General features: G+C 34.7%; 1 protein-coding gene across 1 annotated transcript; it reads left to right on the forward strand.

The window, feature by feature from the left end:
• The first annotated feature begins 1,069 nt into the window (after positions 1-1,069).
• On the forward strand, positions 1,070-4,484 carry LOC110031654 (pentatricopeptide repeat-containing protein At3g23020). Its single transcript, XM_020734980.1, has 2 exons — positions 1,070-1,314; positions 1,467-4,484. The coding sequence occupies exon 2, from the start codon at positions 1,504-1,506 to the stop codon at positions 4,006-4,008; it is 2,505 nt and encodes an 834-aa protein (XP_020590639.1). The 5' UTR covers positions 1,070-1,314; positions 1,467-1,503; the 3' UTR covers positions 4,009-4,484.
• Positions 4,485-15,436: the final 10,952 nt, after the last annotated feature.

Raw genomic sequence — 15,436 nt, forward strand, 5'->3', positions numbered from 1 at the left:
ATGTTAGTGCGAGAATTGGACTAATGTCTTCTGTCAAGTCTATAACGTCTGGTTGATTTCAGGTTCCGATCCAACTGATCTACTTGGTCAATCTGATCCTCAGATTTTTTGGTGATGGGAGTTTTGATCTTCCTTTTGTAGGCCCTCCCTGATCCCTTCATGTCTCTTAGTCCGTTGGATTTTCTCAAGATTCATACTGTCACATTTTTTATATATAATATTTTCATGATAAAATAAATAGAGTTAAAATGGTTCTTGATAATTTTAGGGTTCTTTTCAAACTTAATGTATTAAGTGATAGCTTGTGTATAAGAAAGATGAACTCTCTTATGAATTTTACAATAAATATTATCTGAATGGTATAAAACTTGATAAAAATTATTCGAAGCAATAAAAAAGCAACTCTTAGGAACAAAACTATTAAGAAGAGCACGAGAGAAATGTTATTCAAAGAAAATGTAATTATGAGTTTTTATGCCCTTGAGATAAATAACACAATAATTGTTGATAGTAATCCCTTGAACAAAAAATATCACAAGTTTTTAAGCCTTTATGAAAAATCTTTGTAAGTATGAAAAGCAAGTCTTAAAGAGAAACTCTTAAACCAAGCAAGTATAGCCTCATATAAAGAAAAATATACAACTTTATGAGAATAGGCGTCAACATTGTTCCAAAGATAAGTAGCAAAATTAGTAATAGAGATGTTATAAATGACTTTGCTAAATATATTAATTAAATTAGTTAAATCAGACATAATGTTACTACTAGCTCTCTAAAATATAAGATTATTATCATCATAAATCAAATGAGTGAATCTTATCATTATTAACAACCAAAATAGGAAATGCATCTATAATAATAGCAAAAAGAATATGAGAAAAAAAATAACATTATCTTAAACCAAAAGAAGCACTATCAGAATCAGTATAAATGAATTGGATATGATGAATTGAATCAGAATCAGTATAAATGAATTTTTAATCTTAAGTATCTGAAAAGCCTTGAATAAGGCTATAAATGAAGCACTATCAGAATCAGTAACAAAGAAGCATCTGTAACAAGAAAGGCACTATCATCATCAGTAAAAAAAGCATTTTCAATCTCATTACCGTAGGACCTCAGAATGCGATTAAAAATTGTGTTTTTACTTGTAAGTGAAGATTAAAATACGGTTTTTCTCTTCAGAGATTGAAGCATCATAAATCTGATCCCAGAGGTCGGCGGTCCCAGCGGCGCGGAGGTCGGAGACTAGTAGTCCGGAGAGGTTATGTGAAGGGTTCTTAAAGTTTAAAATCAGCGTCGTCCCCCGGAGAGGTGAGGCCTTGATGTAATTTTCTCTGATTTCAACCTGCAATATGGAAATCTAAGCCCCCTATCTGTCTCAGAAAAAAAAAAATTTTTTTTTTTTACTCCTCTTGGCGCTTAGCGCTTTGAATAATACTCTGAGCTTTTCTTCTTCGTCGCAGGGCTCTCTTGAGAGTACCAATTAATACTGAATTGGATATGTTATACTCCTACAAGTGCTGCTGTAATCTCCCCTCCCTGCAACTCGACGGTGCCAAGTGTTTATCGGAGTCCCGGCAAGTGCTTTCTATCGATTTTACTTCTAAGAAATCAAAGAAGCAACACTTTGTGGTAAATCTGTCTAGGGAATCTAATCAAAATAATGGGGTTAGCTCAAAATTGAATCTTGCTGGTTCAAGTTTGTTGGACAAGATCGAAGCAAAGTGTCCGGCGAAATTCTCTTCCTATGGAGGTTGCATTCCCTCGATATTACAGGCCTTAGAAGATGTGAAGGATATTGACGAGGCTTTGAAGCCATGGGAACGGAACCTTAACAACAAGGAGAGAACTATAATCCTCAAGGAACAAACTAATTGGCAAAGGGCATGGGAAATATTCAACTGGTTTAAAAGTAAGGGTTGCTATGAGCTCAATGTGATCCACTACAACATCGTGCTTCGATCCCTTGGCATGGCCCAAAAATGGAGTCTCTTGTGGTCTCTCTGGAACGAGATGCAGTGTGAAGGAATCATACCCACCAATGCAACTTATGGAACATTGATTAATGCTTATAGCAGAGGCGGTCTGAAAAGAGAAGCCCTAATGTGGCTTGGTGAGATGTACAAGCAAGGGGTGAAACCGGATGAGGTGACAATGGGGACTGTTGTTCAAGCCTACAAGAAGGCCGGGGAGTTCTGCAGGGCGGAAGATTTCTTCAAGAGGTGGTCAATGGCCATGGGTTATGCTACTCAAGCCCAGAATAGTTATGGCTTATACACATATAACACACTGATTGATACTTATGGGAAGGCAGGTCTTCTTAGAGAAGCTTCAGACACATTTGCTCAGATGCTAAGCCAAGGTATTGTTCCTGACACTGTTACATTCAATACAATGATTCATATATGCGGAAGCCATGAAAGGTTCGAAGAAGTTCTTTCTTTGGTGAAAATGATGGAAGAGGTGCGGTGCTATCCTGATACAAGAACGTATAACATACTCATTTCATTGTATGTGAAACATGACAATATTGCTCAAGCAATTGATTATTTCAAAAAGATGAAGGAGGCTGATCTGGTTCCAGATATAGTGAGTTACAGAACGCTTCTTTATGCATTATCTGTAAGGTGCATGGTTGAGGAGGTTGAATCCCTTGTCATGGAAATGGAGATCAATGAGCTTGAGATTGATGAATACACCCAAACTGCTTTGACTAGAATGTATGTAAAACTAGGAAAACTTGAACAATCTTGGACTTGGTTTGAAAAATTCCTTGATAAGATGAGCTCAGAATGCTTTGCTGCTAATATTGATGCCTTTGGAGAGCTGGGAATGGTGTTTCTTTCTGAAAAGGCATTCTCCTCCTGTGCAGAGAGAAGAAAGCTTAGTGTGGTTGTGTTCAATGTGATGATTAAAGCATATGGTGTAAGGAAAGAATATGATAAAGCTTGTGACTTATTTAACATTATGGATGATTATGGTATATTGCCAGATAAATGTACCTATGGCTCCATTATACAGTTGCTGTCTGATGCTGAACTTCCACACAAAGCAGCAATTTTTGTAAGAAGAATGCAGGAGGCTGACCTGGTAAGGGACTGCGTACCTTATTCTATGGTGATAAGTAGCTTTACTAAACTTGGCGAAGTCAGAAAGGCGGAAGATTTGTTTAAAGAAATGATTAAGTTTGGTTTGCAGCCTGATATTATCATCTTCTCCGTTTTGATAAATGCTTTTGCTGAAGTTGGGAGTGCTCAGGAGGCTGTTACTTATCTTGAATTGATGAAGAGTGTTGGTTTGGTTCCTAACTCCATCATCTGCAATTCATTAATCAAACTTTACACAAAGATTGGATTTCTACGAGAAGCGGAAGAGATCTATGAGTTAGCGAAGTCTTGTGCGGGAGGTCCTCACCAGTACTCTTCAAATTGTATGATTCATCTTTACTGTGACAATGCAATGGTTGAGGAAGCTGAGGAAACCTTCCATTACTTAAAACTCAGTGGAGAAACAAATGAGTTCTCATACGCGATGATGTTATGCCTATATAAGAAAATGGGGAGATTTGATGAAGCTTATAAAGTTGCTCAAGAGATGCATGATTTAGGTTTCATTTCTGATGCGCTTAGCTACAATAATTTGATTGGTTTTTATGCTGCGGATGGACGAATGAAGGAAGCTCTAAAAACATTTCAACAAATGTTGGCTAAAGGTATAAAGCCTGATGATGCAATTTTCAGGTCTCTTGGTATTATTATGCTTAAGAGGGGAGCTTCGAAGGAAGCAATTAAGCGTTTAAAAAAGGTTAGAGAAAGAGATGCTTTGGGTGGGTTACAGGAATGGGTGAAGGCTATGTGCTCCATGGTTATGTTGGATGAGACCTTCAATGGACATAATGTTGAGGAAAAGGGACAACGCAAAGGAGATTTTTCCATTGCCAATTTTTACGAAGGAATTGGGTCCTATAGGGAATCAATGTACTTGAAACAATATTCATGTGGGTGAAAAGCTTCTAACTTTTGAAATTAGTTTTGTTATTGATTTTGGAGGAGTTGTAAGTATACTGTGGTAGTGAGCTGTGCATTAAAATATCTATTACATCGTTTTGGGGGCAAAATCATTTTTTTTTTAATTCTATTGCTGAAGAAAAAGGGAAGTTCCTATCATCACTTTGGAAACTCATTAAATTGGGAGAACACATCATGATGAAAATACAATGAAGAAGATGTTATTTTTTGGTTTATTATGCAGGGAAAACCGTGAGCTGGAATTTCAACAAAATCATAGTAGTTGCGGTTATGGAATTCATAAGCTCACTTGTGCTTTAGGAGAGTAATTTGAGAATTGATTGATTCCAAGGTTCCAACACTAAGGTACATTTCATTTCTTAATATTTTTTAGAGATAATTACATACAAACCACCCTAAAGATTGATATTGACAAATTAACCAACCAGGTGATTTTTTTGAACTAGCAAATCAATGTATTTACACATGTCACAATCAAACTCTTGAGAATTTGATAAGAATGAAAAATATGGTTCGCGGTTTTACCATGAATTTTGATATGTGATGAAAGAGGGTGGTTGATTTGTAAATAGCAAGTTTCAGGTGGTCTGTATGTAATTGCCCCTATTTTTTTAATGTTATCTGTCATTATAAAATTCAAGTTATTGTGTTCTTAAGCATGTGCATAATCTCTTCTAAGCATCTTGAATAAGAAATTTTTTATTTTTGTTTGGTTACAGAACTGCTAAAGTCTTTCAGTTGATAAAATAAGGGGAAATTTCTAAAAATACCTAATTCTCTCCCTTAAACAGGTTTTGATTTAGCTCAAAACAGACATGTTTCCAACTTTTATTGTTTCAGAACATTATGACTTTGATTTCATTTTAGTCAGGAATTTAGAGTAGTTTGCTCTTTACTCGTATAGCTGACAAATTTATCTGGTAACATCTTTTTGACAAATGTTTAAAGTATTTCAAAGAAGACATTGCTGTTAGCTTGATAGCAGTTAACGGGCTTGTTCATGGATGTGAGATTCTTAAGCTGCTTAGTTTATCTTTATTTTGAAAAAGACTTCTCATAAAAAAATAATAGAAAATGGAGAAAAAAATAAAATGCCAAAACACACTAACTCAAACACTGGTCGCAGTTGTTGGTGGACTATCAGACTCAAGTTCGTTTATTTAGATACTTTAAAATTTGCAGATTTCATTTTGATGTTTTGAATTCAATTTTGACACTTTTGAAGCTTGTTGAAGCCTTTAAATGCGGTTTTGGGCAATTTTGAATAATTTCGGGTTAGTTTCTTTCAACAATCTTTCTTTGAATGATGTGCAAACTATACTCGCGGCTAACATTATGATTGAGGAGGATTATTTGGTTCACGGCTATTTGAGTTGATACATTTTGACGTGCATTTACGAACATGATACTATTTTGCTTAGAGGTAAGTATTTCTTATGTTGTATTGATTATGATTTTCTTGTTTTAATTTTAATTTTGCGAGTTTTTATGTGAAAAGAATTTATTGCCATATTATAATTCTCTGATTGTATCGATCAACTATTTTCAACTGTAGCATTTGAATGTTTGAAGTGGTTGTCTTTTGCTGGTTTTGATGCTTTTACGACTGAAATGAATGCAGTTCAATTGAAACAATGTTTCTTGAATTAGTTGGGCATTCATATTATCTTTCTATTCTCTTGTTCTTTTGTTTTTTGGAATTTTTATTTCTTGATGACAGTGATTCTTATATATTTATGACATTATTTTACTAGCAATTTTTTTTTTTTTGTTTATTACAGGTATCAATTACTTAAAACAGTTAAAAACATGTAATTGATGAGAATCAAAGTAGATTTCTTTAAACGAGCAAATTTGCATTCTCCTTAGTCTTTTTTTATGATGTTTTTGGTGCTGAGATATTAAGTTGTCTTTTTATAATCCCGGTCAATCGGTATTGTATTTAGAAATGAGCTCAAGTTAATCTTTTGAATGGAAGTGCATCTTGGGATATCGTCAAGTAACTTGTTGATACAATTTATAATGCACCTGGAAAAAAAATTTGCAGTTGTCCTCATAGCCATATAAATGAGAGTCGGGCTTTTTTTTTGGTTGGCGTGTTATTGTGTGAGGCCCTATTGTGTTGTTCAAAGTTCACTTAAAACTTTGGAGCAGCACTAGAAAGGGATTGAGAGTAACACTAGAAGGGACTCGGGAGGGCTGAAGTTAGGTACTCCAACGTCCATAGAGGACTCGAGTGCATGGAAAGACAACGCCTAGGAGTATGTTTTCGGCATTCGGTAAACAAAGCATACAAAAACTCGACGCTTTATATCCAGCCCTAGAAACAATTTGAGCAGTTTAGACATTTAAGTCCGATGTGGAAGTCGGAGAACTCTCTCGGCAGTGCGCGAACGAAGTTGCGTGAAGTGGTGTGTGCAAGTTGAGTGTATTTCTACAAGTATTAACTTTGCCTTCTAGAAAATGCAAGTTGAAGATTTATTGTATCAAAAGAAGCTGTATTTGTCACTGGAAGGAATTTCTAATGAGCTCTAATCGATGATTATGGAATAATGAGAAGTACTTGATCAACAACACTAGGTTTGATCTCTCTTTCATTTTTCTAATCTGTTGCTTTCAACATTGTGAATTAAAATACTACGGTAGATCTCTTTACTGCACTAATAAAAATGTAGGAGAAGCCTTCGACCTTAATTAAATTTTTCTTATGAAAATATTGTTCAATATGAAGATGGTGAAATGTAGCTCGAAGGTTGAATTTGAATAATTTGAACATTATGACAAACCGGTGTTGTTCTGTAGGCTTCAAGTTTGATGACGAGGTTAGGGCACTATTAATCCTATCTTCATCATGAGATAGTTGGTAAGGGCTATCACAATGATGAGCAACTCTTCACGTAATATGAAACTACACTATGATGACATGTGGTGTTAGTGTTGAACGAAGAAATCCGCAAGAATAAGAATGGCGAAAATTCAAATTTTGTGTTGAATGTTGAAACAGAGGAAGGAATTTGAATAGAAACACATGCATGTAAAGATTCAAATCCAGGAGAGGAAAGTCCATGTCAGGAAGAGGAAAAGAGCAAGGAGAATAATAAAATTGTGAGGAGAAATATCACTTTAAGAAGGACAACAAAGATCTGAAGATGGTTGGTGTTGGACTAGATAAAAATCTCTCTACAAATGTCTCCACAGGTGAAATCTAATGCGACTCTATAGTTTTATTCCTAGACAATCCTGAATCTTGAATAGTAGATTCACATGTTTATTTTCATGTTTGCCCCAACAAACATGTGTTCAAAACTACACTCATAGTGATATAAAAAATGTGTTTTTGGGAGATAACAAGGCTTGAATTATCGTCAGAATTAGTGATGTTAATTTCTGGTTGTCAAATGGAACAGTCTAGAAACTCAATGAAGCTAGTCATATTCTGTGCTTAAAGAGAAATTTGATCTCGATGAGCCAGCTTGTAAGGTCAAGGTATATGACTATTTTCACCTTTAATTCATGGAAGGTGACCAGAGGTGCAATGATGATGACACCAAGCAATGTTGAAGACATTATTTATCTATTTAATAAGATGTTAGAATCCATTAATGTAGATGGAACAAAGGTTGATGCAAATCTTTGACACCGCATGTTTGACCATATGAATGAGAAATTTATGAAGCCCTTACTTTTCGAAAACAAGTTTCACGGTTTAAATTCTATAGAGTTAGATTTTTGTAAAGATTGTGTTTATACCAAGCAAGATAAGATTACTTTCTTCAAAATTGGTCAAAGGTGAAGTCCAAAAAACTAGAATTAGTGCATACTGATGCATAGGGTCCTACTCCAGTTCAGTCTATTGAAATTTTTCACTATTTTATCAATTTCATTGATGATCAAATCAGAAAGTTATAAGCATTTTTTTAAAACATAAATATAATGCATTTGGTCTGTTTAAGAAGTGAAAAATTATGATTGAGAATGAAACAAATTTGAGGTTGAAGTGTCTTAGATCAAATAATTATAATGAGTATCATAATCAGAGGTTCAGGAGTTATTGTGCTTCAGAAGGAATCAAACATGAGTTCACCGTTCCAAAGATACCACAATAGAATAGTATTGTTGAGTGCGTACCATCACAGAACATGCTAGGAGTATGAGGTAGCATGCAGGTTTGCCAAATCAATTCTGGACAGAAATAGTGAATATTATGGTATATTTGATAAATTGTGGTTCGTTAATATCTTTAAATGAAGGTTTAACTGAAGAAGCCTGGAGTGACAAAGAGAAAAATCTATCACACCTGGAATATTTGGTTATTCAATATATGTTCATGTTAATGCAGTATTCTTAAGTAAACTTGATATGTAATATGTCAAGTGCACTTTTATTGGGTATGATTCAGATGAATTTGGATATAAATTATTGGGTTATCAGAATCAAAAGTTTATGAAGAGCAGATAGGTGACTTTTAATGAAGCAGAAATGTACAAGGACAAGAGTAGAACTTATGATTATCCTTCAGTTACTTTTGAAGAGTTCTTCAAATATGTTAAGATAAAACATACTGGTGATCAGAATGATAGATAAATGAGAGATGTTCTATCTGATGAAGCAGCTCAGTCAACTGTTCCTGAAGTCAGGAGGTCCGGTAGAGTCACATGACCAATATAAGGATATTCTACCTCTTTGTACTATATTTTATTAACTAGTAGTAGTGAACCAAAGTGTTATAAAGATGCCACTCAAGTTGAAGTTTTAACTGAGTGAGAATATTTCATGGATGAAGAGATGATGCCACTGAAGTCAAATCAGACATAATTTGATAGGATTAGCTGATAGCAAAAAGGAACTTCACAGAGAGAATTTACAGACTAAAAAAAGAATCAGATGATAGCAGATGCTACAAGACAATTCTTGTTGTGAAAGGGCTTCAACAAAAGGAAAAAGTGTATTACTCAGAGATATTTTCTTTTGTATTGAAATTGATAACTATCTGAGTTATGCTAAGCTTGGTAGCAGAGAAAGATCTATACAGACTAAAAAAAGAATCAGATAATAGCAGATGCTACAAGACAATTCTTGTTGTGAAAGGGCTTCAATAAAAGGAAAAAGTTGATTACTCAGAGATATTTTCTTTTGTACTGAAATTGATAACTATCCAAGTTATGCTAAGCTTGGTAGCAGAGAAAGATCTATATTTAGAGTAGATGGATGTGAAAACAACATTCCTTCATGTTGAGTTAGAGTAGAAACTATATATGACGCAATAAAAAAAATATGAAGTTCCTGGTAAAGAAGACATCGTCTACAGATTGAAGAAGAGTCTTTGTGGTTTGAAGCATGCCTCAAGATAATGATACATGAGGTTTGATTGGTTTATGTCAGACAGTGAGTACATGAAGTGATCGACAGTTCATTGTTGTTTTATCAAACAGTTTGATAAATGTCATATCATGCTTCTTGTATATGTCGATGAAATTTTGTTTACAGGGGTAGGTATGAAGAAGATCATAGGCTTAAAGGAGCAATTATCAAGGAATTGAGATGAAGGATTTAGGTCCAACCAAGAAGATCCTAGATATGAGAACCAATAGGTACTTTGAAGTTGTCTTAGAAAGTATGTGAGAAGGTCCTACAAAGGTTCAACATGAGTGAGGTAAAATTAGTTTGCACCTTTTTAGGTGGTCATATCAAGCTATTTAATGAACAATCGTCTAAATATGAAGCAGAGCAAACAAAGATGAAAAGGACCCCTATGTTTTAGTTATTGGAAGTTTGATGTACGCGATGATATGTACGAGATCAGATAGTGTACATGTTGTGGGGGTATTCGGTAGGTACATGAGTAAACCATAAAAACATCATTAGAAGACAGTGAAGTTGATTCTTAGATACTTTAGATGAATGGTCAATAAAGTACTTTATTTTGAAGTTGTATGAATTAATCTATAGAGGTTTGTAGATTTAAATCTGGCAGTGAATATTGATACTATAAAAAGTACAAAATGTTATATTTTTTACTTTGGAGAATACAATTGTGAATTGGGTTCTCAGGCTGCAGAAGATTATTGCACTTTCAATTATGTAAGCAGAATACATTGTTATCATTGAGGCTAGCAAATAGATGATTTATCTTAAGAGATTTATGATAAAATTGGGCAAGTAGCAATGAATTGAAAAGCTTCATAATGACAGTATGAGTGCTATTATTTAGCTAAGAACGTCATTTTTCATGCCAGGATGAAACACATTCAACTAAAGTATTTCTTTATTCATTATGTTCTAAAAGTTGAGCGGTTATTCTCGGGGAAGATTCTTGCAACTCAGAAATTTGCATATATGTTAACTAAAGTTGTTACTTTTGAGAAACTAAACTTATGCTTGGATTCAGTTGGAGTTTAGGAATGTAGAGATCAGAGGCGAGCCACATTACTACACGTTACTATAAACGTGATAAGGATTTGGAGGTGTAATGTTGGGTACAATCAATCTCCAAGTTGTCGGTTGTTAGTATGTGGAGCCTGATTGTGTTGTTCAAAGTTCACTCAAAGCTTAGGAGCAACACTGGAAGGGGCTCGGGAGAAGCACTGGAAGGGGCTCGGGAGAAGCACTGGAAGGGCCTCAAGAGAACTAAAGTTGGGCATTCCAGCACTAGTGGGGCACCTAGACGGCCAATTAAATGCTCCAAGCCCCGAGCGTGGAAAGGCAACGCCCAGGAGGGGCACAACGACGCTTAGGAGCACGGTTTTAGCATTCCAGAAACTGAGCGTTCGGAAATGCTGCACTCAAGGGAGGCAATCCAGCGCCGAAACAATTTATGCAGTTTAGGCCTTTAAGTCCTTGATGCAGAATTTGGAGAACTCTTTCAAAAATGCGCAACTAAAGTAGTATGAAGCGGTGTATACAATTTGTGAGCGGATTTCTGCAACTTCTCTCATGCGATCTAGAGAGGAGCATTCGAGAGTTCCAATATTGTAGGGAGGATTTGAGTTTGGTGTAATTTGTATATTTCTCTTCATTTCATATTAAATTTTTTGGTGAGGTGTAGCTTCGTCGTTTTTTCCCGTTCTCAGGTTTTTTTCAAGTTAAATCTTTGTTTATTTCTGAGATTTACTGTTTGTGTGTTTCTGTTCAATTTGTTGGTTTCAGATCTCTTGAATTTTTGTTTTTCCGCAATTTCAGGGAGGTGAAAACATATCCTTCCAACATGACGATGTTGATCATGCAACATTTGAAACGAAGAATTAATTATGATATTTTAATTAGAGCATCATAAAGAAGCTTGAGAATATCTCAATACAAAATAAAATTATAATTTTTTTGCTCGTTTTCGTTATTGCTACAGTTTCTTATTTATTAAGATTGCTATTTGCTTAATTCGTGTAAAGGTCATGGGTCATATTTTTGGTATCATTAATGTACTTTGAGTTCATATTATCTATGAACATAGTTTATTTTAGTTCCATAACTTGTTTGCAAGTTCTAAACTGAATTTGTAATTTTGGTTTCATATCATTCTCTGTAATTATTATCATATTATCAATGAACAACATTAATTATTTGATTTCTATTATAGCCGTAAACTCTTTTTATTTGTGTTTAGAGTTCCAAGACATATACCTCCCTCAAAGCATTCTTCCTAAGTTTTTTTGAGAACCTCAACAATGTTAAATTTTATCAGCATTTGTGAATATTTGTTCCAACACAAAAGAAAATTGTTATAAAAAGCAATGAATGTTTTGCTTATATTAATACAAAAAAGAAAATAAAAAACACATGCAACTTTGCGAATTGGTATGCTCATCAGAATCTGTTTAAGAACGGTCAATCTTAAGGTCATTACAGATCGTATAATAATCTTCCATAAACAAAGCTGAATATTACAATCAGAATCTCGACAGTCCTTTTTATCTCAGCGAAAAATTCTACCATGGATTTCTTCATTCCATTCTTAGAATCACATTCAAAAGTTCAAATTTATTTCTATGTTTCCATGTTAACAAACACTCTTTTGGAGAAGATCAAAACTACATACAGTAAATGATTATTAAGGTAAAAAAATTTCTATATAAATACTTTTCTGGGGAACAAAATGAAGAACTTGTTGACAACATCTTGATAACATGGTTGGCTCAGAAACAATTAAATGATATGCTTTTATCAACAAAAGATTGATTTCATGTAGTTCTCCTTTATTTACTTCTAATCGGTAATTTAGTTTGGATTTCTGCTTCAACATTTGTGCTCATAGAATAATGCGTTCCTTGTTTTTTTCTTTAGATGTCATCGCAAAAGTTGAGTTAAGAGGATTTTATTAATGGTTTCCCCAAATGTTGCACCTACTACATTTATGAACGCTCTTTGTCTTTTAGCTATTTTCCTCTAAAAAAAATTTGAATATCTTCTTTTTTTATCTTCCACATAGCCTCAAAGTTTCAAGTATGCCAATATTTATTCCATCATTCACTATTTGTTGTTGCTCTTTTCCTCGAAGGGTTGCTATGCTCATTCATACACAATTTTGTATCTATAATAATCAAGAGTTTAGTAACATCTTATAAGCATAAATTTAAGAAAAAGGGTTGTCAGGACATACATATTAACATGATGATGATCATCGATGTAGATATGCATACTTTGGATGAAGAGAACAGCACGAATGCTAGACAACATGGTCATTTGCCAATATCTACAGGTATAATGTCTGTTATCAATGTCCATCTCACGGTTTTCATAATGGTTCTTAACCTCAGCTTTCTGCAATGTTGACTGCTGGATAATGAAATGTTCTTCTTTACTGGTTCATATATACTCTTCAATGTGATGAACAAACTCGCCATGTCATTCTATTGTGTCTATTTAAAGTATGAATGAATTTGAGGACTAATAGTAAAAACCATATTCATATTTTTTTTTGTCTTCGTTCTTCACTTCCAACTAAATATCTGCAAATTTTGAATTACATGAAAGTAATCACTGATGTATACCATGAAATCCAATGCCACTTCTGCAAATCTAAACATTAAATATTTTGTAAGATATTTATGAACAAAGAAAATAGAATGAAAACATCCACTACCTTACCTTAGTGGAAGCTTTACGGTGTTTGCCTGTCCAAATACAACATGAAGGTAAAACTTTGATCTCTCCTGAATAAATAAAGTTAAATTGTAATATCATGACCTTAGATTCAGTGACATTAAATAAGATTGTTAACTATAACATCAATATGCTATAAATATACATATTTCAAGAGGCAACTTAATCGAAAGTTCTCAGTTGATCCAAACATAAAGTTAATGCTAGACATTAAATTAAATTTATCATAATTATTTATGTGTCCAATCTCTAATGAATCTAATCCCTCTGTTTTGACAAATTTTTCTAAGATAAAAGGTTATAATGCCACAATATTAAATAAAGAGCTGACTAATTTATTTTGGATAGCAATAATACCTATAATAAGAAAATATAAAAGTATAGTATAAAGTAATGATTTGATTGATCTATTGAAGTAAAAAAAGTATATGTAATGATGTCAGTGAATCTTTTATTTCCTGAGTCAGTGCATATATACCTGAGGTTGCACATCTTGGCTGGTTTGACTCTTAGTTGGAGTTGTTCCTGTTGACTCGATCGATCGTTATGTGACAAAACTTCTCTAAGCTGGTAGAGCACTTGCTCTAGCATATACATAAGGTCTCTAGTCCAAATTAGGGTTGGATTTTGTCATATGTCATGGTTGATGACACCAAAAATAAGTGTAGGTACCTGATAGAAATTCTCCTCTATACATTTTTTTCATACTTTGCACAAATCATAACACTACTGCCGCTGCCATTATCATTACTGTTGGATTTATGCATCTTCCAACTGAATTGCCCAAAATGAATAGAATGAGCGGCTTGCCCAGACCTGAACCTCTCATCCCCTCATTTCTATGCCTTTGCATAGGCGTCGCTTTAATCTCTGCCCTGCTTGCTCTCTCCACCAAGACCGAGTAATTCTTATTGCCTAAAAAGATTAAAAGTTGTATGATCATATCATTTAGCCCAGATAAAACGATTTGATATTTTTCTTTTGCATTGTGGATTAACACTTGGTGCTTAACTGGAAAGCATTGTGAACTCTGCCTCATACTACAAGATAGAGTGGTCATCTTGCATAAGGCTAATGAGTTCGTCTTATATCTACCTTCTGCTAAGAGAAGAACAAACCTCACTCAACAACTCTTCAAAAAATTGTCCCACTAAATCAAGCTACTAGTTCATCCACTAAACCAACCTGTAATTGTCCTTGCCACCAACTCTCTACTTCTCCCTAAAAAAAAGGCCTAATATAACCCTCCTGTCTGGTGGACAATACATGTTTTTGATCCAACAGCTATTTCTCAGTATATATTAGCCCTCCCGCTCATAAAAAAAGAGGTGATCTTATAACCTAAAAGAACTTTAAATACTTACATTCAAAAGCATTGTCCCTCTACCACTGGCTTTGGTTTGAGAACCCTGAATCAAACAAGTAACTAAAACTATCATTTGCATAAATGCATCCGTAGTGACACTTAACGCCATTGAATGGGAGATCAGCAAGTGCTGGTGGTGCTAGGTTCTACTATTCTGTAATTCTCGCCTCCTCAATGCTCCCATATTTAGGTTGTTTAATGATGAACCGCTTCTTGCGCTCAAATAATCACAGACACTAGCTCGAGCTTCTTGAGCAAGCAGGACAGTCGACCAGGTAACTCAAGTGCATGGAAGCCCTTCACGTTTACGCTATCGTAGAGGGAAAATATTTGCGTACATAAGACGTACGCAGCGGTGGATACATCCAGGGGTTATTCAGGGGGCACAAAGGGGTTATATCGGAGTTATACTCCTCTGTAACCCCCCTGTAACCTCTTACCTCTTTGTAAACTACCTGTAAACCTGTAAACTACAAATGAGTTTCGCGCTTCTGTAATTTCATGGGTACAAATAAGTTACACGGAGGTTACAAGGGAGTTACACGGAAGTTACAGGAGGGTATAACCCGGATATAACTCCTCTGTAACCCCTGAATAACCTCTGATGTACGCAGCACTGCGTACGTCTTATGTACGCAAATATTATCCATTGTAGAGAACTTTCTGCATAAAAAAAATTATTACATTTTGTTAAGAAAATTATAATATATACTCTTTGAAGCGTGATAGAAAATTCACTGCGGTAGAGTAACGGGTTATCGTCTTAGCATTGTGCGAAAGTTCAACACACAAAGACAAATGAAGGAGAAACAAGCGGTGATAACTCCAGAAGTTCTTACGTGAAAAACCCGTTAGGGAAAACCACGTAGTCTGACCCAGTTGCGGAAATCTACTATTGATTGATGATTACAGAAATCTCTTGTCCCATAGACGGAAAAGTGTA

The sequence above is a fragment of the Phalaenopsis equestris genome, unplaced genomic scaffold (genome assembly GCF_001263595.1).
Source record: "Phalaenopsis equestris unplaced genomic scaffold, ASM126359v1 Scaffold000840, whole genome shotgun sequence".
NCBI classification, from domain to species: domain Eukaryota; kingdom Viridiplantae; phylum Streptophyta; class Magnoliopsida; order Asparagales; family Orchidaceae; genus Phalaenopsis; species Phalaenopsis equestris.